We start from the raw sequence: 23,931 nt of genomic DNA, 5'->3' as shown, positions 1-23,931 counted from the left end.
CCAAGGCATCTAAGACCGCCCCTTATAATAACTGTGCCCCTGAACAGTTCCAGAACATATGTGCCATATCTGGAATTCCAGAATCACATCTGGGGCACACAGACTTGCTTTCATATTTGCGGTGCAGTCTCTCGGAGGTAAAATAGGCCCAGTGTAAGATGTTGAGCTGGATGTATTGGAACTTTGCATTTCTGGAAATGTTACGGGGTAGATGAGAGCCCTATCTCATTCTTTAGGAGTGCTCTCATGGCCAATGTCTCGTTCCCAGTGTAATTTCGCAGGCTGCATCAAGTTTCAAGAACTAGAGGCCATTGTGTGTGTGAACCTTGTGATCCCTCACATAGTCTGCATGAACCAATGGTTGTGTCTCAGGTTCTTGTAATATGCCAAAGCCACTGTAATTCATCCAGTATTGTGCGGTGCACTAGGTAATGACCTAGAGGGTTCTCATGAAGTTCGTGTAGGTGCTCAAAGGGTGCAAGAGCTCCCTAGTGAAACAAGGTGCCCAGAGTGAATGCCCCTCCTGCCTCTCAAAGCTCCACCCTCTCACTTCATAGCAGATCCCTGAAAAGGTCCTATAGATCTAACTCTGATCTCCAGCATGTATGGTACATGTGTCCGAGTGAAGCTCAATAGGGTATTGAAATGCAGGGGAAGTTTACCATTCAGCAACAGAAGTTCATGTATTATTTGAGCAGCTTGGCCCAGTGTAGATGAGCCAGCTCAGCCAGATGTCGACCGCCCGCCATCTTGATGGCCACGGTGCCACAAGATAATAAAGCCCGAAGTTAGGAGCCCCTAGTCATCCCAACGCAAAAGGCAGCTGGAGCTACCTCATTGCAACCCGTCGCCACCCTTTGTTTCAGATAAGGCAGCCCAACATCCCATGCAGTGTGTGGAATGTGGAGAGTGGTTCAGTGACCAGCAGGTCAGGAAGTAATACAGGAGATGGGGAGCATCACCATCTTAGAGAGGGAAGCTCACCTGCACCGCGAGGGGTAGCGTTCTCCAGAAGGATATCTGTGGCCTCAAGGTAGTAATTGCCCTTGTAAGTAGACGGGTTTCAGGGTAGATATGAACCCTAATGTAGCGGAACTTGGATGGTTCCCAGTGCACCTGGTGGGGTCCTGCCATGAAGGCTGTGGAGGGCATTACGGTCTCAATGGAACAAGAAAAGTTGTGTCCCAGTTCATTAAATTGTTCAAGCACTGAGTTGATGCTCCCAAGTCCCTGTCGGATGTCATGTATGTAAAGAAGGACATCATCCATGTATTGGGAGACCGCATGTGGTTCAGTACCTCAATCAAAGGCTATTGTAAGTAAAATCCTCTGTATCAAACTGACATTTTTGGGAATGTTTAGATCTGATGACAGCATTTCCAAAAATGCCTGAATCAAGCACTCACAGTAAAGTGAAAAAAGATTGAATAACTTGAGCGTTCATTTCAACATAATGTAAATAAAAACTGCTGGGGATATCCAGGTGATATATTCTCCATAACATGTGTTAAGGGTATCTCAAAAAATCAAACATCAGAACGCTTGAAACATATATCAGATTTGGTACTGAGGTTTAAGCATATGACAAACAAATACAACCTCAAGACAGAAAGGTGATGCATTTCGGTTGATATTTCCTGTCCTACCAAAGTGGTAAATAGTGAGCAATAAGTGTTTTATCATTTTCAGTATTTCTAAATGACTGATGTGTTGTCCTGTTATTAGACAAAGGCAAGTGTGTTCTTTTCAATGTATTTACTTTTCTGAAATGGCAGCATTTCAATGGTGATTTTATTGATTATTCATTATGGAGTTGCTTCTTGTTTAACACCTTCCCTAAGGACTGAGTGTCATTCATTAATTGCTCTTTGACGCTCATTAACCACATGCGCGCTGCTCTTATTACTCTGGTATGCTGACTTTTTTAAAAACCCATTGTTCATGACGAGCTGGGCTCGTCATCAGTGTTTGAGGAGGCTACACCATGACGAGCCCAGCTCGTCATCAGCCTCGAAGGGGTTAACTCCAGTTTGCGGCCATATCAAGATGTTGGATTTGGAACCTTTTTTCTTTATAAAGTAAAGACATGCACACACATAGGCTTTCTTAAAGATGCAATGACAATGCTGGTCTCTTTTTAACATTCTTTACTATGCAATATTTCATTATTTATACTCCTTTTCATAACACACTTGTTTGAGAGTAAAGCTTAATTCTAGTAACTTAGTGTAATCAGGAAAATGGCTCTTCTCTCTATATGACATATTCTTTCTATTACAGCGGGGGTGACACAAAGGCAGCCAATCGTTACCAACCATTTCCCCTAACAATAGGCCAGACCTGTAGGATTTGCCATTGCCTATTTTCTATTCTCTCTGATCAGTGATTCAGTTCTAACAAAACTAGGTGGCACCACTTTTGACTTTTTTTTTAATACATACATCTGACTTTTCATTTTTATAATTTTTCTTATTTGCCTACTTGAATAACTTTTAATGTGTTATGACTGCTATTTCTCTTCTAAAGAGAAATATTTGGAACATGAGCTTAGTGATGTACAACTTGTAATGTCCTCTCTCTGTGTAATCAGTTTGTTCCTAATTTTGAAAGCCCCAGCTAGGTCTTGCATCCTCTCAAGCGAGGATGTAATAAGAAAACAGATGTTGAGCCATGTTTCATCAAAGCAGCATAGGTTAATTGAAATGTGTTTTGATGTTTTTAAAAAATGTTTGAGGCTATATATTCAACTAATGTTAAAATAATGTAATCAATTAACAATCAATAATGTCTCTTTCTCTAAAATGTTCTCAGTCTGGAGATTATCGAAACATTGAAAAAGTGGAACGTACTTGCGATGGTTTGTTTGCTGCTCTGGGAGCAGGACTGGTAAGTTCACTTTCTTACAAAAAACATGGCGCTTAAAAAATTCCCGATTAAATCTAAATATAGAACTTGTTTTTGCTTTACATTTCCAAACTCTTCAATACACGTCATGCATGATAACCTTTTAGTGTGATATCTGAACTTTACAACATGGTGTAGATCGTAGAGTTTCTCTACCACCTGTCGGCCGCACACCTGCCAACATTGAGTGTATATTCCTCACCATAAAACATAGGTTGCTTGCCACCCAACACTCAGCAAGCTACTTCACATAGCTTGGCCAGAATAGTCATAAGTATATAAATCTCGAGGATAAAATATTAAATCCAAATTATCCTAAGGGGAGTATATATTTTCTGTACCTAACTCCATACATATGTTCCTTTGTGGTATATACATCTTCCTGGTGTGTAGCTGTGAAGTTGGGCATAGAAAATCTATGCATCTGCTGTATGTACTTACCTTTTGATATTTTGCTCTACGATGTTTTGTCCACAGTATTCTTGTATCTTGATATTCTGAGCTTCAATATTCAGTAGTACAACTATGAGTGGGTGTTAGAAAATCCAACACACATTAAAATGGAGGAGTAACCTACGGAACCTACTTGCCAATAGGAGGCAGATTCCAGGGCAAACCGCTTGTAAATAATACAGTGCTACTTAGACAGACCATGAAACATTGGCATACGTTGTTGATTCACTACAGACTGTAGCGGGGGTGACCTTTGAAAGCCATCTTCATCAGAGCTCTTTAAAGCAGAGCCCTCTTGTTGGAAGATGGATCCCCTTTTGCAAATGGAATTTGGTCAAACAACTTGTAGGTGGACGAAGAGAAGTATACCAAGTACTTTTATCGGGTCCATGATGTCTTGTTCATCTGGTTTCACCACTCTGAAAGGTTTCAGAACACTTTACGAACATCATTAGAGTTATACAGGTCTAGATGTACAACAGAGTTTAATGTTGCCATGAAGTATATGTCAATATTGAAATACATGTCTTTTAAACATGGTATATAGAGAATACCTAATATAAATGTAATACAGATCCACTTTGCAGTCAACGTCTGACAGAGACATATATTTATTGTGTTGTTGGAGACAACGACAGGGGACACTGCTGGAAGTGCCTTGGTTATCTGGATTTGAGTGCACATGGGAGTTTGCTCCCCTATTGTATTCCACGTTGTGCAAAATTCCAAAACAAATTTCGTCAGACAAAATCTGGCAAATGCTGAGCGGAGAAAGATAGCAACACTCTAAATTATACAAAGCAAGATGTGAGAAAATGCCTTATATTAAACATTAATACTGCAAATGGGATAACCAGAGCTCTTTGGTATTCATATTTCCTCAGACAGTGATATCTCTAGTGAATACTGAGGCTCTGGAATGTGAGGCTAGAAATGAGGATTAGCATATAGATATGAGCACTTAGATTCTCACAAGGGTTTTAAGAGGGCCATAGTCATTGATACCAAACCAATAAATGGCTGCTAAATGACTCTAGTGAACTATCAGTATGTCTAAGAAAGTGACTAAAAACATAATCACAGATCTGTTCATTGTGTGGGAGTAGCCTGCATATGTGAGATTTGACTACAAGGACTACATTTCATGCTTTTAAATGTGTTGCTGATAGTGCAAGTCCTCGTTCTTAGAAGGTACATACGTTCAGATTTACAAAGATGTCACGAAATGCAGTGCATCAACCAAAGTTGCTGCGCTTTGTAGTGAGAGAGGAGGAGAGTAGAAAACCACCATATATTCTCAGATATCCTGTTCTCCTCTAGCACTGTTTCACATTTAAGCTCCCTAGCGCCACATATACACACCATTGCACCTTATTACAAAGTTGTCTGCATCATGTCTAGCACAGGTTTTGTACTGGAAGAGTACCCTTCTATTGCAAAATACTGTTCTTAGCCAAACTTTAAAACGTTTCCTAACTTTCGATGTGTCTGCAGCACATATGCAAAGTAGGAAAAGTTTAGAGAAATATAAGCGTTTCTTCTTTTTACACCTGCCTCAAAGAAGCATTATTTTTGGGTGCCAAACTTTGGCTACTATTGTTAGGAGATTAGGTTTTGCATGAATAACTGTGGTGGTTGCATGGAAACAACCTTGTACTATCCATCGAACATCCCCCTTGCCGCAAATCATTGGATATTAGGTTCAGCCAACTTTCCAGCATAAAGCACATTTTGTGTAACTTTTGTGAAGAAATCTGCCCATAGATTTTACAGGCAATTGTGGGATATGGAGCAAATTTACAAATTTGAATGTTCAAATAGATGTTGTTTGTGTGGCCTGGTCTGTTTCTACTAGAAGGTGTCTGTGGCTTACTTTCTTCTGTCCTCTTACAGGGTGGAATTTTTCATGCCCTTGGATTTACTGCTGGCGAAATTGGCCTATGTGCGGCCGGACTATTGGTAAAAGCTCTTTCTTTAATACATACATTCCTCTCTGTTCAATGCCTACTACTTTAAACATCGAATGATAGAAAGGCAAACATTGTCTAGTGGATTCTGGCAGAAGTGAGAACTAAGTGCCAAGAGGTGATTTTCATTTAACTCCTTTGTGCCTCCACTTCTCATTTTCTGAGATAATCTTCAGACTACAAAATGTAGAATGCTCAAACCCAATCACACGACAGCTTCACTATCAGTCATTCGTCTGTTTATAACATATCTTTTCAAATTCCAAGCAAATATGCATAAGATTTACCCATGTCCACAGCAACAGCCCAACCTAGATTATGAAATTAGTAAATGAGCTTCAACCAGCAATGCAGCATTTTTTTCCTACCATAACTATAAAGTAACTTATTTGTTTGCTGCAAATCTATTTTCCGACAATTTAATTTCTTTAATGAATTTTCAGAGCATGTATCTATAGACCAGAAGGGATTCACTCTGGTTAACAATATTATTATCACTGAATGGATTGGCACAAGACCAAATAACCAGGCTGTAGTATGAGAGGATATCGTCCGCATAAATATGTTGTCCTAAATAAGTTTGCAAAAATAATGTCTGATCAGGTGTAGCTTTTCTATTATTAAGTTCAATGGGGTGATATTTATGTTAACGATATTTTGGAAAAAATCTTTATGTCAAATGGTACCAGATACGGTTTTGGTAGGTACGAAGCAAAAATGATGCTACATAATTCAAAATTCGAACATGAGAATTTACAATATATGAAGCTCATTAAGTACTGAAAAATGTCCAATGCCACTCATAAGGACTGGTACACTAGAAACCTTCTGTTAGGGAGATTGTATCTTGCTAGGACTTAATTATTGTCCCTATGTTATTTATACAAAACCTATTTAAACCTATGAAAGCCTTTGATTCGGATCCTTTGACCTAAAATCAGCTTTTCTAGTAGCGAACATCAGGTAAGATAGTCTGCCAGCTTCGGTTCAAAGAGACCTCCTCTGACTGTAAAAGATGTTCATATTAATGAAAAAACACTGCCTCCTATTTTCAACTAAAGACACTTACTTGTTGAAAGGATGAGCCCCTAAGTGAGGATGAGCTAGGGCGTTTTACGTAAAAAGAACACTGCAGGATGGAAGATTCTAAAGTAGTAGTGTGAGAAGTTGGCCTGGTATATGCTGTCCAATAATTAAAGTGGGCCTTGAACCAGTCCAAACAACCCTTATGTTTGTTAAGTCAAAGATAACATTTAGTGAAAGTTATCCTAGCAGTAGCTATGGAGAACAGCCTTCAGGCTAAGTCTTGAAGGAATGTTAAGCACCTTGTTTTACCAGTGTGCAACCTTATAGTATTGACTAAATGAAAGGGGAACCACACAGTAGTTATAAAAATAGGTATGTATTATCTATAACACTCTCTAATATCCACTACACGAGGCTTGAATACCAATCAAATAATACAGTTGCAAAGACTCAAACGTAAGTAGCACAATACACAGTGGGCTCCAGGGGGAGACCAAACCATATACTAAATAAGTGGCATAAAAACCACAACTCGGGACTAGACTTAGTCTAGGAGGTGTAGAATTGCTGGGACCCCATGGAGTTCACACCCATGGTGACTGAATAGGGACTCCATGGAGGATGGTTGCAGAGTGAGAACACAACTGCGTGCTCCGTACAATTCAATGGGAAAGTCGCAGTTGGAAAATCAGAGATTAAGGACCATTCCCAGCAGATCAAGAAGACAAGCCATGGAACTTAAGAGTTTGAAGAGCGACCCCACCCGTGGGTACCTTTATACCAGAGTTACCTATTCCAGAGGAGCCGGGTGCATAATTATGTAGTGGCATCGGAAACCCTCATCGTTCTCTATGGATGTCCACAAAGAAATGCTGCTGCTGGAAATATGAAAAGTGTACAAAGTACAAAAAATTTGCGGTGGAATCCAAATGTGGATTCTAGATGGGAAGAACCTGAAGGCGGAGGGGACAGAGTCTGGGTAACTCTGGAGTGACCAGGAGCTCGTAGACGAATGCCCTGTGATGTCGGGTGCTTCAGGTGTGTTGACGGTGACCTTGACTTCAGCTTTGAGGACCCGGAGACGTCTAGGATGACGAGGAACCGGAGGCGAGCTGTACAACGAAGGATGTCAGATTCTGAGGGGCCAGTGTCCAGCGTGAGTACCAATAAGCCTTGGCAGCGGTAAACAACGTAGAAGGTCAAATTTAGTATCAATCCTGGGGGGTTGGTGTCCGGCGGGAGCACCAACAAGCCTTGGCAGGAAGGTCAAACAGGTTACGGTGTGGACCAGCAAAGTCCAGGGAACTCACCAAGCAATGGAGAGTCAGGGCACGTCTGGAGCAACCAGTAAAGCCCATGAGAAATCAATGTGACCTTAAGAAGGACCCATAGGCCGAATGACCAGGATTCGCGAGGGGACCTCAAGCAAGATTGCAAAGTACCAGCCCACAGAGCACTCGGTGCAAGGAGGCCAGAGGTCTTTGGTGCAAATAATGCTGAGGGTGATGACTACACAGAGTCCATTGCACAAGCTCGGGATTGCAAACAAGCTTATGCAACTGCAAATGGATGCAGTGCACAGGGGTTTGGGTTATGCAGTCCCTACGAGGGATGCTGGTCTCAATCTTGGTGAGAGGACAGACCGACCTCAGGGACCTTTGGAAACCTACCTCCTGTGTTGCTGAAATCTTCAGAGTCCTCAGGAGCAGCAGACCAGTCAATTGAGGTTTGGTGCCTGTGAATGCAGGGGAGTGACTCCTTTACTCCAAGAGAGATTCTTCAGTTGTCTTAAGTTAACCACAGGTCCTGTACGGAGCCTGTATGTAGCAAAGGCACAAACTAAGCTTCGGACGTAAAGGGCGACAAAGTCAAGCCCAGTCGAGTTCCAGCAAAGTCCAAGGTGTCCAGACGGTGAAAGGTCAGTAGTTTCTTCTTGTAGAATCTTGTTCACATAAAATCTAATATCTTACAGCCAGGTAAGCCATTTTATACCCAAGGGAGGGTGTTGGACAGATTCAGGGGACCCTCCTAGGGGAGGTGCAGGACAGAGGGGTGGTTACACCCATGTCCTTTGTTCTGTTTCGTGCCAGAGCAGGAACCAATGGCTCCGAGAACTGATTTGAGCTGGACTATGGAAAGGGACACCAAATGTGGCCCAAGTGCAGACTTTTAGGCACTCTCAGGGTGCACCCACTCAGCCCCAATAAACTAAATCCCGTTTGGGAGGTGGTCACACCTCCCTGTGATAGGATGCCTATTGTGCTGCCTTCCTCTGCTCGAGCTTGGCTTAGCAGCAGGAGGGCAAAAATGTGTCTCTGGTCGGCAGCATCTATTTTGTGCTGTCCGGGTCGAGAAGGCTGGCCAGTTAGACCAGTGACACCACAAAGCTCACTTCAGAAGGGTAGAATCATACCTCCCACACCAGTTACTGGTGTGGAGGTATGCTTCCAAGGTGTTTGATATCAAACATGATATGTCTCTATGCAGCTGCTTTCGAGATAGCAATTACCGCAAAGTTATAATGCAACTCTACCTATATGTCTGGCTGAGTCACAGACAACCCAGGAGAATAGTTTCTGAAGGCTGCAGAGAGGCTCTGTTCATGCAAGGGCATTCTCTTACATAAAACACAGCACCCTGCCTTCAGGATTGTTAAGGCTTGCTATAGAAGTGACTTATAAGTTTTAAGTGTAGTGACAAATAGATATAGTGAACCTATGTCTAAGGTAAGTTGGGCAAGCACCAGCTTACACAGGTTGCAGTAGCAGACCTGTAGTTCTATTTTGCATTCTCTCTCGTGGGTGGCATAATACATTATTCAGCACATGGGAGGACTCTGGGGTACCTATGCCCTGGGTACCTGGGTACCATATACTAGGGACTTATAAAGGTACCCCAGTATCCTATCTGGAGTGTACCAAAGTACATGCATAACAATTCTAGGGAGAAAGCAGATAGAAGGGGATCCTGATTAGCAGGATTCCAGTCAGACTACTCAAAAACCAGCAAAACACCAGGCAAAAATGTAGGAGTAACCATGCAGTCAGATCCTACCTTCCTACAATAATATTTTGTGATTTTTCATGTTGCTCTCTATGATATACAACTAGGCCCAGATATACATATCACTTAAGTCGCACAAGGCAGCAGAAAAGTTGCTCTGCATGGATGGCAGAGAGCAGAACAGTGCCATTTTTCTAAGACATGACGATGTTCTACTCTCTCTCTAAGATGGTGCACTTAAGGCTGCCATTCCCCTATGCAGACACCCTTGTGACATAGTGCCATGGTTTCTGCATTGTGGAAAGCATAGGTGTTATACCATAAGCGGTCTCTTCCGGATCGGTATGCTTTAAGGCATTTCCCACTTTAAATGAGTGCTGTACTCTGCAGAACACATGCAAAGTGGGAGAAACAGGGAGAAATGAAAAAAATTCTTCTCGTTACACTGGCCTTGAGGAGGTGCAGGGTTTGGGTGAAAATCCCTTTCTACAATTCTTTGTAGATAGGTATTTGAGGCAAAACCCACAGGTGGTTGCGTGAAAATGCCCATGCGCCACCCATGGAACACACCCTCGAGACAAAGAAACGCAAAACAGTGCATTGCTCAGCTCTGTGTTACTTCAGGTTACAATTCAACGCAAATCGGTCTTTGCGTTGGATTGCAAATACCACCTGAAAGCTTTGCTTGGAGTTTGAGCTACAAAAGTAACGCAAACCTGATGCCAAGTGCTTGTACACCTGGGCCTAATTGGGAAATACATTTCATGTCCCTTCAACAAGTACAAGATTATGTTAAGGTGCATGACCCAGGTACAGGATGGACCACTGGGATCTTGCTTTAAGACTTCATTTAGAGTGGGATGGTGTAGAAAAGGTAGAGAGAGTTGTGTATATACTGGAGAGGAATAAACATAAAGTGAGAGACTAAGGGGCTTGTTCAGGATTTGGGGCAGCAGGATCCTTGCCATATATCAGCAGGGCGACCATCCCTGCACACATGCAATCCCTCTGCTTCATTTAGAGATGGGGTCCTGTTAGGTTTCAGGGAGTAAGGCCTTTAGTGACAATACTTTTTGAAACTTTTGACCTGGAAATCCATTGCCAAAGAGCTACTGGGTCATCAGTAGTCTTAAAGCCTCCATAATTAGACATATATTTTTCTTGCATCATTCAGGAAAAAAAGCCTATTGGTCTCTGAGGCATGTGACATAAATTCCTCTTTGCCTCAAGGCCATTGTTTTTTCATTTGGTTTAAAGAGCCTTGCTTTGTGTATTTTTTTAAATCGTGTTCACCTGAAAAAAAACTTACACCATTTTTAATTTCTGAAAGAGTCTCTGTGCCTTTTCCATAACCGGCGATGACTGTGTAAGGGCTTACCTCCTTGAAATCTTGTACTTCTAATTAATTTTTTCTCTTCCTTTCAGGGAGCAGTTGGAGGACTAACTGGAAATCTTCTGGTAAATTTTGATTCATTGTTTGAACCAATGTATGTTGAAGTTTGCCTGCACAGATGGAATCACTTTATAAATGTTTACGTCTTCTCAGTAACACTTTCTGAATAAAATGCACTTCCTCTCCTAGGCACATTTGTGTTTCATTAAGTGATAGGTACAGCATCACAGGTGGTCAGATTTATTAACCTTTCATGCAGAACAGTGTGGCTGTATTGAATGAAAGAGGAGATCAGAGGGGAGAAAATGTATACTGGCTCACTTTGGACTGCTCTCAGTCAAAGCACATACCCTTGCATCATAGTGCAAGGGTGTTCTATCAAGCATAGTTTTTGTGCTGGAAGGGGACCCTTCCAGCACAAAAACCATGCTGTAATACTGTTACAACTTCCTATGGGTGCTGTATGGTGCAGAAGACATGCATAGTTGTAAATATATATATATATATATATCTACCAGTTAAGCTCAATGGAGAGGGAAGACATGAGCATCATTAGAAATACAAGTATACATCCCAACAGTTCGCTGTAGACATTTACATTGTCATCATTTTGTAAAAAATTCCTTTAAACCTTCTGATTATATTGTCTTTGTCCATTATTGTTCTAAAATTGTCTGGTTCCCAAGTTGAAAAAGCTATTCATATGCAGTTTCATATTTCTGTGTGGTGACGTGGAAGATTTCCCTCTTTAATTGTTTCTTGTTTCTTTCCTGAAGGGAGGCATTCTGCAGGGACTAGGAGGCCTTGTGGTAAGATCAGTCTCTAATTAAAAAAAATAATTTGTCACAAACTCTCTCATGTATCTGCGTTTAAACCCTTCCGACTACTAGCCCTCCTTGAACCCCTCTGCACACATGCATGCACACACACACACACTATGTGCAGTTGAATAATTAGTTTAAATGAATGTTACGTGGTAAGAAAAGTGCCTCTCCAAATATTATTAAGAAAGTGAGGAAGATCGACCACCTGCTGCGAAGTCTCTCCAATATTGCCCATTCTGTACAATGAGTTTTAAACTCTACTCAAGTGGTTAAGGCCTCAGTTAGAGTTCAGCGGCCAGGCTACTGGTTCACAAATGTGACTAATGTCTTGTCCGCCCTATTACAAGTACTTTATATCCAATGGCACATCTAATAATAGGATGGGATATCTGCCACAAATCTATCACATCTGTGACAGAGTAACTAACACATCCAGTGAACTCTAAATCAGGCTCTTAGTCTAAATTGCTACGGGCCTAATTTAGATTTTGGTGGTTGGGATATGACATCAGAAAGGTGACAGATATTCTGTCCACTGTATTACAAGTGCATTAGATTTATTTATTTATGCTATTTTTATATAGCTCAAACTTTACCCGAAGGTATCAGAGCGCTTTACAATAGAATCAGTTACATTACATAAGGACTTCAGAGTACTCAAATAACATAAAATATACGAAACAAATAAACTCTAAACTCACGTAAGAATGGTAGTAAGTACAAATGTCAACTATAGTTACATAAATACAAGATTCAAATTCACCCATGATTACATTTTAAGAAGAGTTGAAGAGATTAGGGTTGGACAAATATATATTACATTTTTACAGAGCATGATCTTGCCATTGCTGGAGGTATTGAAGTGCACATTCAGGTAGGCCTTTAGGTGCTGTTGCACTCATGGGCTGCATTCCTGGAGGGATCCTAGAGCTGCTGAAGTTCAGATGTCTTTCACACCCGTTGACCTGTTTGCCTCAACCTCTCCAAGGCAGCAGCAGAGATGCCCGGGGGCCTGCAGGGCGTCGATGGGGGTACAGAAGTTTGCTTCAGTTTTGCTGAACCCAGCACATGGACTGGGGGTTGAGATGGGGAAGGGGTAGCGTCAGAGAGGTTTCAGGTGCAGGGATGTCCAAGTTAGAGGGGTCCACCGACACACCAGCTCACCTATGGCACAGAGTTGGTGTCTCCATGTCAGCCAAAATAGTGTCCCTGGTACCAGTTGGCTGTGCACAGCAGGGCATCGGCATTGGACCCGGGGTCATAAGGCCAAAGATCAGCAGCAGCCTCCCTAAACACCAGATGGTGCTCAGCACCCTTCTATGCATCAGTTACTGGGCATGGCGGGCACATCAGCGGACCCGGTAGCACACATCAGACGAGTCCAGGCCTGGCCACAAAGCCCACCACTCTCCCGCTGGAGTGGGCTTCACCGCCAAGATGGTGGTCTCCCACATTTCCCCTCTCCTTTGTTGCTGTATTGTTCTTGCTGTAATGCCCCATTCCATGATCCTGGGCTCCATTGTCTGCCACGGGAGATCGAGCAATAGTCTCACTCGACTCCTGAACACGCGGTGGCTAGATGGACAGGCTCCATTGGGATCCATGCCAGAACGATGATCCAGAGACCAGGAGATCCCGAAGGGAGCCCCTTATCAGTTGGCTATTGTGCAGCATGTTCAATGGCATTTGTAATGTGGTAGGCAAGATATTGGTCACATTTGTGACAGAGTATCACATTTGCCAAATTCCAAATTAGGTCCAAAGGACTCTGTTATGCGCACATCAATACTGGGACCAAAAGTCTAACAGTCACATCACTCCTTTTTGGTGCTTGCATAAGGATTTCATTATTATTTAAAGTCCATAATGTAAAGTGTATTAAATGGCATTCTTTTGCAAAAATTGTATGTCTCAACCTTTTGCATTACATATTACTACAGTTTTGACATTCTGCTTGTGAGGGAAGAATTAAACAGACGATAATGTGGTAATTTTGGTCCAGTCCCAGCACTTTTATTAAAACTTAAATTTAGAAAACACAACCACTAACTTTTCTTATTACATTACACATTCATGTACAACTGTCTGATGGTCAGAATTGCTGAATTCATCAAGGTCTCGAATGTACATTTGTGTGTTTATGGCTACGAGTTGCCTTCATATCCTGACATTTAAACAGGCTCCATTCAGATATGTACTTGCACTCCTACGTTGAGCATTGGTGTGTAATACATTCCTCGTCATCGAACCCCCCGTGTTTTTTTGCAAAACGGGAATTTACGTTCAGAAAAGACATTGTTTGCAGATAATATTATGTCAATGTAGCAAATCTGCTCACATGTAGTCGGGTCATAGAATTTTAGCCCAGCTTAATGAGCCTGCGACTGAAAAGTCCCACGATTAATCACCTGCATAAACTTTCACATATAAAGAATAGTTGCAACTTTTCATGTGGACCAGTGGTTTCCCCCCAGAAATCTCCTAATGGGAGCGTGCCTGCCACACGTTTGTAAGTTCTCACAACGTTTCAAGGACATTCATTTGGTAGAAATCCCTTGCCCTTGATTAACCATAACATTTCTCAATGAGCAGAGGTAGTCTTACAGGCCATTCTGCCACACTGGAGGAGTTTGTGCAACGCCATGCGTGAGTACAAGTGAAAATGTTTACTCAGAAACGACAGTTTGTCCACACTCAAGTGTCACATTCACAGAAATCCCTGTGAGATGGTTTCTAAGTTACCTGAAGCTGCAATACAGGCCTCCACAATGGGGCCAAGATCAAAGAGAGGGGTAAATATTACCGCATAATATATAGAAACCCCACTCTTGTCATTTATATGGTATCTATCTCCTGATAGGTTTTGCAAAATGTCACATCCACTTTGTCAGTGCTGATATGTTACTTGCCAAGGGTGGCATCTGATCTTTAGCAGGTGGGTGCAACGTTGATGTAAAATATGTTTATAGGTCAGTGGACCTGCTTAGCATTCTTCTCTAAGCAGATAGCACCAAACATGGATTTAACCACATGCGCGCTCGGGGTATTCTAGATCTATGCTGAGATTTTCAAAAACCCATGTTACATGACGAGCTGGGCTCGTCATCAGCGTGCGAGGAGGCTACACGATGATGAGCCCAGCTCGTCATTAGCGTGGAAGAGTGGCCACCACACTCCGGGGCATTATGGGTACAGTTTCCAAGTCTGTACACTTCGGTGATGGCGTATTGCATTATCAGTGCTGGTGTCATGTTTTGCTATCATAAAACTAATTAAAATATTAAACCTAAAAGCAGTTATTTGTAGGTATAAATTGGTGGTGGGGGATTGACACATTTTCACAATTCGCTTTTGCGGAATTATGGACAATTACGAGAAATTACATGTGATGAATTAAATGAAATGATCAACTAGCATTTGGCACTATATAAATTGAGTAATGCGTCCTGGTCCATTTTGTGGCAATAAAATGGTGCAAATAACAGCAAACAAAGCCTGCTCTCATTCTGCCATTCGCTTTCTTCCTCCACATTCACGGTAACCAAATTTACAACAAATGGCAAATTTTCCTAACATGTAATTACGCAATGTGGCATAATAGTTCACATTTGGGTATACAAAATGGCATGAAATTTTGCTAATTACGCCAGTGCAACACAAATTCCATCTGGGCCTAGTGAGGTGGTCATCCTTCATGTTTTGGAGTGAACAACAATCTTCTCTGCTAAAATTGTTTTCTGGTAATTTTTGTGTGGTAATTAATAGAGCAGTGTTAATCACAGTGAAACAAATGCTCATTGCTACTTATGATTCTCACAGGACAGACCACCCTTCAGCACTTCATGAAATTTCGCAACACAGGTTTTGTTCTCCCTTCTAATTCAGATTATTTTCCCTCCTCCAGGGTGGTGTGGACAATTTGGCGACCGGAGTTGTGGTACAAATTTAACTCATATTCTATCGGTGCATTGGGGATTATTTGTATAAATTAAATGTTCATGTTTTTGTTGTATTTGACCATATCTGTGGCATGTTTTGAAGTATGTCACAATCTACCCTGCCACTACTGTTCTTCAGCATGAATACAATAACTGAAAAGTTGACTCTACTGCAAAACAACACGCGTGTGTGGATTGAAAACGAACCCCAAAATCTCAATTGTTTAGTGAAAACAGCCCTGTCTGAGATGCATTGGGTCCCTTAAGCTACTGCAACTGCTGTCCCATTGACGTCTATGCCTCTGCCAAAGTCCCTCCCAAACCGATTCCCCATAGCTGACATTACAGTACATTAGCTCTCTGCTCAGTTATTCTCTGTTTTGTCTTTCAGGGCGGCCTTGCTCAATTAGTAGGTGGAGTTGCGGTAAGCATTACCTTGCATGAGTGCAGGGGAGGGAGCCTGCAAGAAACAGATACCCCTATTTGATTGATTCTGACTGAGAATGCAATCATGTTTTACAATATTCCACCCCCTCCTCCCAGTATTGCTGTTCTCTAGTTTCCCTGCAGAATAGGCCGGTTTCACCTCACCGATATACACATCATATTTTAGATGTATGTCACAATCTACCTTCTGATACTGTTCTCCATTTTCAGTTTTCTTTGGACCTGCTGCAAGGGGCTGAGCTTTGGGGGAAATGAGGGGGTGTATTTGTAGAATATTGTTGGGTATAGATGCTTTCTGTCTGGTATGATGAAGTCTCTGTCGAAGTTCACCCTGGATTTTTTTCATGCCCACACTGACAAACACATACAGACATTCTCTCTCTGTTTCCAGTCTCTGCTTTAAAACTTGGTTAGTTTGAAAACTATTCTGTTTTAAGTATGCCCAACACTCCTCTCTCTCCACTGCCTCTTAAGCCCCCCTGTCCTGCTTCTCATAATGTATTTAAGAAATACAGTGTGTTTGTTGGGAAATCTGAAGGCACCCCTCAACCTTACTTACCAAGCTTTGCCCCTGCCTTCTGCACCTTTGATAGGTATGCCACTGCTCAAGTCCCTCCAACACATGTTGCCTGCCAGAGAATTAACAATGTGTCTCATTCCCTGCTAACCTGGTGTGTATTTGTCCCCCAGGGCGGTGTTGGAAATGCACTAACCGGACTTGTGGTAAGCTTTAGCTCTGATTTATATCGTTGAAGAGTGGAGGGGAACTCCTGCTGGGAACTGTTGGTCTCACATATGTATTGCTTTTGATCAATAAATGAATCATATTTTACAGTTTTACACCTTCCTCTATAATAATACTGTCCTCTATTTGTCGTCTAGAAAGGTGTTGAGACCATAGGAGGCCGAGCTACAGTAAGGAAAATAATATATATATCTATATCATATAAATAATACATTTTATGACTCACGTCTTTTCATTGTACAAAAATTATGAGTAGGGGCTGTCGATAGCATATGTCCATTGAGATATTGCTGCACCACCTTTGGTTGTTACATGACATTTTATTCACTAGTTGTAGAAGATGTCACCATCCCTTTTACCAAAAATCAGCTCTGTTTGATTGACAAGGATGGTGGCTTACATACAACAGTGTTTGTTTACTAAATGATAAAGATAAAACTACATTAGTGGTGATTCCTGTCGTTTTACTTAAAGCCAAAGTTTCCCTGTTTCAAGATCAGGAGTATTGAGACCACTTAATGGCAGATCAATAAGCTACTGCTCAAGTTCATAACTAAAGGTGTGACTACACCCTACATATATATGCACACTGTGTCATTCCATCCCTGGATCGATCTCAATTCTCTTAGTGAGCCAATCAGTTGAAAAGAGTAATACAATAATAAAGGCAGAAGAGCATGGGATAAGAGGTCAATTTTTCATACTGGTAGGTCAAGATCACACCTGCTAGTAACTGATGCACACAGATTTCTAAAGCCAGATTCCCGGAAAGGGCAATTTTATTGGTGTGCCAGTCTTTAGGAAATAGTGTTCATAAGGAAGTTGTGTGACGGAACAATACAAGCCCAAACAATTCATGCCTTAAAATGCGGTCTTAACCATGACCGAATCTTTACCACACGCTCCTTTACCATGCATGCCTTTACCACGCAATTTTGTGATAAATACATGACTGGTAAAGGGACATGTGTGGTAAAGATCACACTCCTGCCCCTCTGCCCTAATCCCTTAAAATGACCCCCTACAGTCTAATCTACCCGCCCCAGCCCTATAAACTACCCTGACCCCCATCCTGATCCTTAAAATCCAACCTCCATTCCTCAAAATACTACTTCGACCCCAGCCCCCACCTCGAGGCCTAAAAACATCCCCACCCCCTAAAACCTACCCACACCCCCACCTGCCCCAGCCCAATAGCCCCCCGAATTGTAAACTGTCCCTTTCCAGCCCCCTTCCCCGAGCCCTAAAACCAGCCCCACCACCTAAAACCTACCCCCACTTACCCCCTGCACCAACCCAACTGCCACTTCAGCCTATACCTTTCCCTTTTCTGTCCCCTACCCTGAGCCCTAAGACTCATGATCCCCCAGCCCTGAAAATTACATGACCACCCCAGCCCCCAAAACTATCCCAGCCCCAAAACTACCCCCAAACCCCTGCAAACTACCCCATCCCCAAACCTCACTTACCTCGCAATCCTTTTTCTTCCTGTTTTCTGCACTTCCGCCAGCCAGCCAGCAAGTTAACCACGCATATGCGTGGTTAAGGCATATGCTCTGTTAAGGCATATGTGTGGTTAAGGCAAGCGTGGTAGTGCTTGGAATGTCGGAAAACACGAGGGCTGAGGCCACTGTGTTCCAACTGTTTCTCTCATAAGGACACCCTACGAAATTTAGCATCACTGTTGGAACATATGTTTAAACAACAATGGACACCACTCTCACATCCACTGAGAGAGCCATACATCCAGGCACACACCTACTCACATGCCTATACAGACACTCAGACATCCATTCACACACTGGTACAGACAGTCACACAGCCACTTAGATGACACATTAGAAATAGTAATCAATATCAAGCGGTAGAGAGAGGAAAGGCTGGAGCTAGTTCACTTCCCCTAGTGATGTATGAAAATCAATGGGAACTAGCTACAGGGTAGAAGCTCCTAATGTGTGTTTGCATATGGAAAAGCATTTTGAAAAAACATTTGTTTTTTATGAAGATCCTCACCCACCAACCTAGTTGGTAGTATGCTTCATCATCGGATCCCATCCAAGGCTCTGAGTGTACCTCGGGTGTGCTTCAACGCCTGATTGCAGCGGAGCGGGTGTTTTGCCTTGAGTGTGCAGTGAAGGTGAATAGTGTGTGTATTAAAAAATTGTCCAAAGGGTCCCCGGACTCAAAATACTATTTTAATGGTGGGCCCTTGGCAGTTATAAAAACTGAGAGGTGGATATTAGTGGAATGCCTTGGTTTCCCCCGGTGCAAAGCCACTTGTCTCATTGCCAGGAGTAGAAGCATTGCATGTAGTTTCTGTGTGCTCATTGGAGTATCTTTTGTGTATTCCAGTACGCCTGTCAAAGGTGTAAGGTCTACCAGAGTTCCTAGTGATTCCCCAATCATGCCGTAGATATCAACCTAGTATTTTGCTACAGGAGGGCAACTCCAGGCCAGATGCAGAAAAGTCTCCGGCTCAGACCTGCATCTCCAACAGCTAATGTCAGGCCTAAGTCCCATCTGGTTTAGGTGGATCGGTGTTCTATAGAATCTATGTAGGAACTTAAAATGTATTAGCTTTAGCCTAAAATTGGGAGAGAGCACACGTAGCTGTGAGCAGCAGAATTTCCACTGCTCTTCCCAGTTTGGAGGATTTATTTCAGTGTTCCATTCCATCAGTGCTTTTGGGATCAGCACTTGAGCAGTGTTTTGCATGTTGCTATATAATCATGTGATGAGTCTGTGAGGAGTTGGGCCAGTCAGCAAATGTTCAAGTGCATGTAGCATGGGTGGGGGCCTAGGGAAGGTGGTGTTTGCTTGTTGGCAGGCCGCTTTTATTTGATGATATAGAAACAACTCTGAAAAAGTTGGTGTTTTTCCTTCTTGCTCTGCCAGTAAGGGGTGAAATGTATTCTCAGGATATACGGCCACATGTATCATCCCGGCCTTTTGCGAATTCCAAATTGCGAAAAATAGGGAATCGCAATTTGGAATTCGCAAAATGGGATGCATGTATATTTTCGCAAAATATTTGCGATTCGGTAAAAAACACAATTTTTACCGAATCGCAAATATTATGCGAATTCCAAAGTGCGAATTCGCAATTCCCATTGAATCCTATGGGCCAAAAGGCCCATCGGGATCAATGGGAAGGCTTTAACAAATTGCGATTTTCTTTTTGAAAATCACAATTTGTTAATGCATTCCAAGGGTGCAGAGGGGGGTCCCAAGGACCCCCCCCCCCTGCACCCCAGAAATGTAATTTGAAGTGCATGTTTAACACACACATGTCCTAAGGACATGTGTGTCTGAAACATGAAAGTTTAAAAAATGCATTTTTGAGCATTTTCAAAACTTTTCGCAAATTACCACGAGGTTCAACCTCGTGGTAATTTGCACCTCCTAATTGCTAATTCGCAATTAGAAAAACAATCATGCATTGCTTTTAAGGAATCGCAAATTTGCGATTCCTTAAAAGCAATCGCATTTTTGGAAATCGCTAAAAAATTGCGAATTTCACAAAAATGCATGATGCATCCCAAAAACTTATTTAGGAAGTGCAAACGGCCGAATTTACCGATTCGCACCGTTTGCACTTCCTAAATAGGTTGAAGCATGTGGGTGAGAGATCTGCAAATGTGTGTTTATCCCTAGCCCACGCACCAGCCTCACACTTCCCCTGTCCTCCATTGGGGGGATACATGGGTTATGCACCACAGGTAGAGAGCGTGCATATAGGACCTCTAATTTGCCTCTGTTTCTCAGACTTTCCAGCCCCATCTTATTGACTCTACTGTGTCAATCTCATTATGTAGTCTTCTATATGGTTGGTATATAGCAAGTGGTAGCAGTGTGGGTGCAGCTTTATCTTGTTCAACTGCGAAATGCGGCTGAATCAGTAAAGGGTGGACCCAATAATGGAGGAACTAAGCTTGGGGGCAATATACATATAACAGAATGTCTGGTGCCCCCAGCCCTCCCTGTGTCAGGGGAAGCGTCAGTAGCTCCCATGAGACCCAAGCTTGTTTTCCGGCAAGATCAATGAAGTTAATAGGGACTAAAGTGTCTTGATGAAAGCCTATGTTAGTGTAAGTGGGATATTTATGAATAGATATAAAAAGGTAGGCAAAATACCCATTTTTGCTAAAGCTATACGACCTGCCAAAGAGAAAGGTAGTCTATTCCAAGACCCGCCCTTGCCCTCTAGCCATGTCACCGCCCTGCCATAGTTCATGTCCCACAGTTCTTGAATATCACTGCTCAGCCATATTCCCAAATATCGAATGGGTCCTTCGGCCCATTTCAGAGGGTATTCTGTTTGACAGGGCTTGGTGTTTGTTGTGAGTGGACATAGAACCGACTTTGTCCAATTTATTTGTATACCTGATAGTCCCCCAAATGTTAAGTTGTCTGCTGGGTCAATATAATATAATGTGATATCATCTGCGTACAGTGATATGATTATTCCCCTGGTGGAGAAACCCAGTCCCATGTCCTCGTGGTGCTGCCTCAATCTTGCAGCTAATGGCTCATAACATTGTATACAAGATGGGGGACAATGGGCTGCCCAGTCTTGTACCTCGGTGATTGGTCTCATCGAAGATACCAGTGCATTTAATTTAAGTCTAGTAGAGGGGCTTGTATACAGTAATTTGATCTGGTTAATGTATGTTAGGCTAAATCCTAATCTTGCTAACATAGTAACAAGATATTGCCACTCTAGCGAGTCAAAGGCCTTGCTTAGTGGCATCTAAAAATGCCTCCAAGGCTTGTGTTTTGGGATTTAAATAATGAAGTACCGCAAAAAAGGTGCGTAGCTTGTGTTCTGTTGATCTATCTGGGATGAAGCCCGATTGATCAGGACTGGCGATCAAGGGAAGTAGGGTCTGCATTCTGTTTGCCAAAAATTTAGCATACATTTGGTATCTGTATTAAATAAAGATAGAGGGCGATATGCGTCTCTTTCATTTGGCGGTTTCCCTGGCTTGAGCAGTAATAATATGATTGCTTCTCTCATTGTGGGGGGTAGAATCCCAGTTTCCTGGGCTTCTACATACAGCGTATGGAGCAGTGGGGCTAACAGGTCCACATAGCTTTTATAGAATGCAGCTGAGAGGCCGTCCGACCCCAGGGCTTTATTCGAGGGCAGGCTGTTTATTATTTGTTTTATATCTTCTACAGTGTGAGGCTCATCCAGGTAGGCCTGGTGCCCCTCGCTCAACCACAGCAGCTCAATGAAATCTAAATAGGTCTGCACCTCTGCGGGTATTGTACATGTGGAGGAGAAATATAATGTTGTGTAGAATTTAGTAAATTGGTCTAAAATTTCTGGCGGGCCTCTAACCTCAACTTGGTTATCATCCAGTATCTCGGATATGAACGTGGCATTACCAGGTTGGCACGGCACATGAGCTAGAGTTTTACTGAGTCTGTCTCCCTCACCATATCGTCTAGCCTGTGCATATTTCCCCCAAAATGTCACCTCAATGAGTGCCTCCTCTTCGTATTCAGAAATTAGCTGCCGAATGTCTCCCAGGTGTTTTAGTTCTCCAATTCTGTAATACTGTAGTTCCAGGGTTCTTATGTTAGATTTCAGTTTCTGGAGGCTCAGCGTAATTGATTTCAATATCCCAGCCTGTCTGGAAATACATTGCCCCCATATAATCGTCTTGAAGGCCTCCCATAAAGTAGCTTGGGATTGCATTGTGCCTGCGTTTGTGGCAAAGTAATCTTCTATATCCCCTCTGATTTGTTCCCTGAAGACTGTATCAGTTAGCATATGAGAAGGGAATCTCCAGTTATTAACCTTAGGGGGACCCTCAGGCATGGTCAATCGCAACAAGACAGGAGCATGTTCCGACAAGGTTCTTGATAGGTGTCTGACCTCCGCATCTAAGCCTCCATGTCTGGTGACACCAACCAGTTGTCTAAGCATGACCAGGCACTAAGATGCGCTGATATATATGTATGCCCTCAGATGTATCTGGGTACCTGTGTCTCCAAATATCTAATAAATGTCCCTCTGTTATTATGGGGTTAAGTATCTTGTTAGATCTTGGGTGTTGTCTGCAAGCCACTCCCTTCCTGTCCATACGGTCATCTAGTAGAGCGTTAAAGTCTCTGCCCCATATGACTGTGTCGTGTCCTACCATGGTGAGTTTAGCCCACACAGTTTGAAAGAAATCTGGCAAGTCAACATTTGAGCCATATATAGCAGCAAGTGTAACTTTTGTCACACCTAGCCTCCCACCCTGGACCATATATCTGCCCTCTGGGTCTGTATGTGTCATTATTTCTGTCCAATCTATGCAACTTCTGATCAATATGGACACCCCACTGGTAAAGTTAGAATAGATAGAAGAGTAGATTGAGCTCCAGTGCTTGTTATTTAGCTTAGTTTGCGTATTGTTTCTTAATTGTGTTTCTTGCATAAAGCATATATCTATGGTGTGTCTTGTCAAGTAAGCATGTACCAGTCTAATCTTATAGTGGTTATTTAGTCCTCTGATGTTCCAAGTAATTAGATTAAGGGTCATTATGGATGAGGTGCTTTAGCTTTAGGTGACAAATCTAGTGTGCCTATTGTCTCTGGGGAGTTACAATAAAAATTCTTGTTGAAGTGACATAGTGGTATATGAAACAGGGACCAAGTGTAAAAGTCAAGCTTGTATTTATCCAGTAGTGGAATCCTACTATAGATTTAATTATCATTTTCTTACTGCCCTGTATAACTTTATTGACATTACCATCCCTCCCTCCGCCCACACCAACCCCCCAAACAGGTTGAGTATACGTTCCCCCATCTGTCAAACTAACGGAAGATCCCCAGTCAAGGGCCCTGGGAACTTAAATGGGAGATCTCCCTGGGGGCATAGATGCACTAGAATACAACCCCGCATTGCAGTGGGGTGGGCGCACAGGTGTTTGAGAGCCTACCTGTAATATAACAACGCAAACATTTAATTGGCAGTACCGGCATTGGCCGACTATACATTATTCTGACTTTTTAGAGATATTTGCTACTGAACAATAGCATAAAATAGAGTTATAGCAAGTTAGCGACAATTTATCAATGCCTGGCGGCACAGGCTACACGATTTAGTAATTATCACTAATTCTGGAATCAGGTGACACAGCCGCAACTGCCCTGTTGGCTTTCTTCTGGCCCCCAACATGTTTTGCTTACATAATGGATGATTTGTGTCTGGTGCACTAAACCCTTGTGTGTTAT

At 42.5% G+C, this 23,931-nt stretch overlaps 1 protein-coding gene across 1 annotated transcript in view; it reads left to right on the top strand.

The window, feature by feature from the left end:
• The window catches only part of LOC147663706 (uncharacterized), a 54,758-nt gene that overhangs the window by 19,767 nt on the left and 11,060 nt on the right, over positions 1–23,931 (top strand). The window contains exons 7-14 of the mRNA XM_086950252.1: positions 2,812–2,886; positions 5,251–5,316; positions 10,779–10,811; positions 11,523–11,555; positions 15,475–15,507; positions 15,900–15,932; positions 16,646–16,678; positions 16,838–16,870. Coding sequence (XP_086806378.1) covers positions 2,812–2,886; positions 5,251–5,316; positions 10,779–10,811; positions 11,523–11,555; positions 15,475–15,507; positions 15,900–15,932; positions 16,646–16,678; positions 16,838–16,870 — 339 coding nt within the window. The remainder of the gene's footprint in view (positions 1–2,811; positions 2,887–5,250; positions 5,317–10,778; positions 10,812–11,522; positions 11,556–15,474; positions 15,508–15,899; positions 15,933–16,645; positions 16,679–16,837; positions 16,871–23,931) is intronic.

This window comes from Lissotriton vulgaris, unplaced genomic scaffold (genome assembly GCF_964263255.1).
Source record: "Lissotriton vulgaris unplaced genomic scaffold, aLisVul1.2 SCAFFOLD_6018, whole genome shotgun sequence".
Classification (NCBI taxonomy): Eukaryota; Metazoa; Chordata; class Amphibia; order Caudata; family Salamandridae; genus Lissotriton; species Lissotriton vulgaris.
Note: the sequence above shows the minus strand (reverse complement) of the source record. Positions and strands in the feature narration are given on the sequence as shown.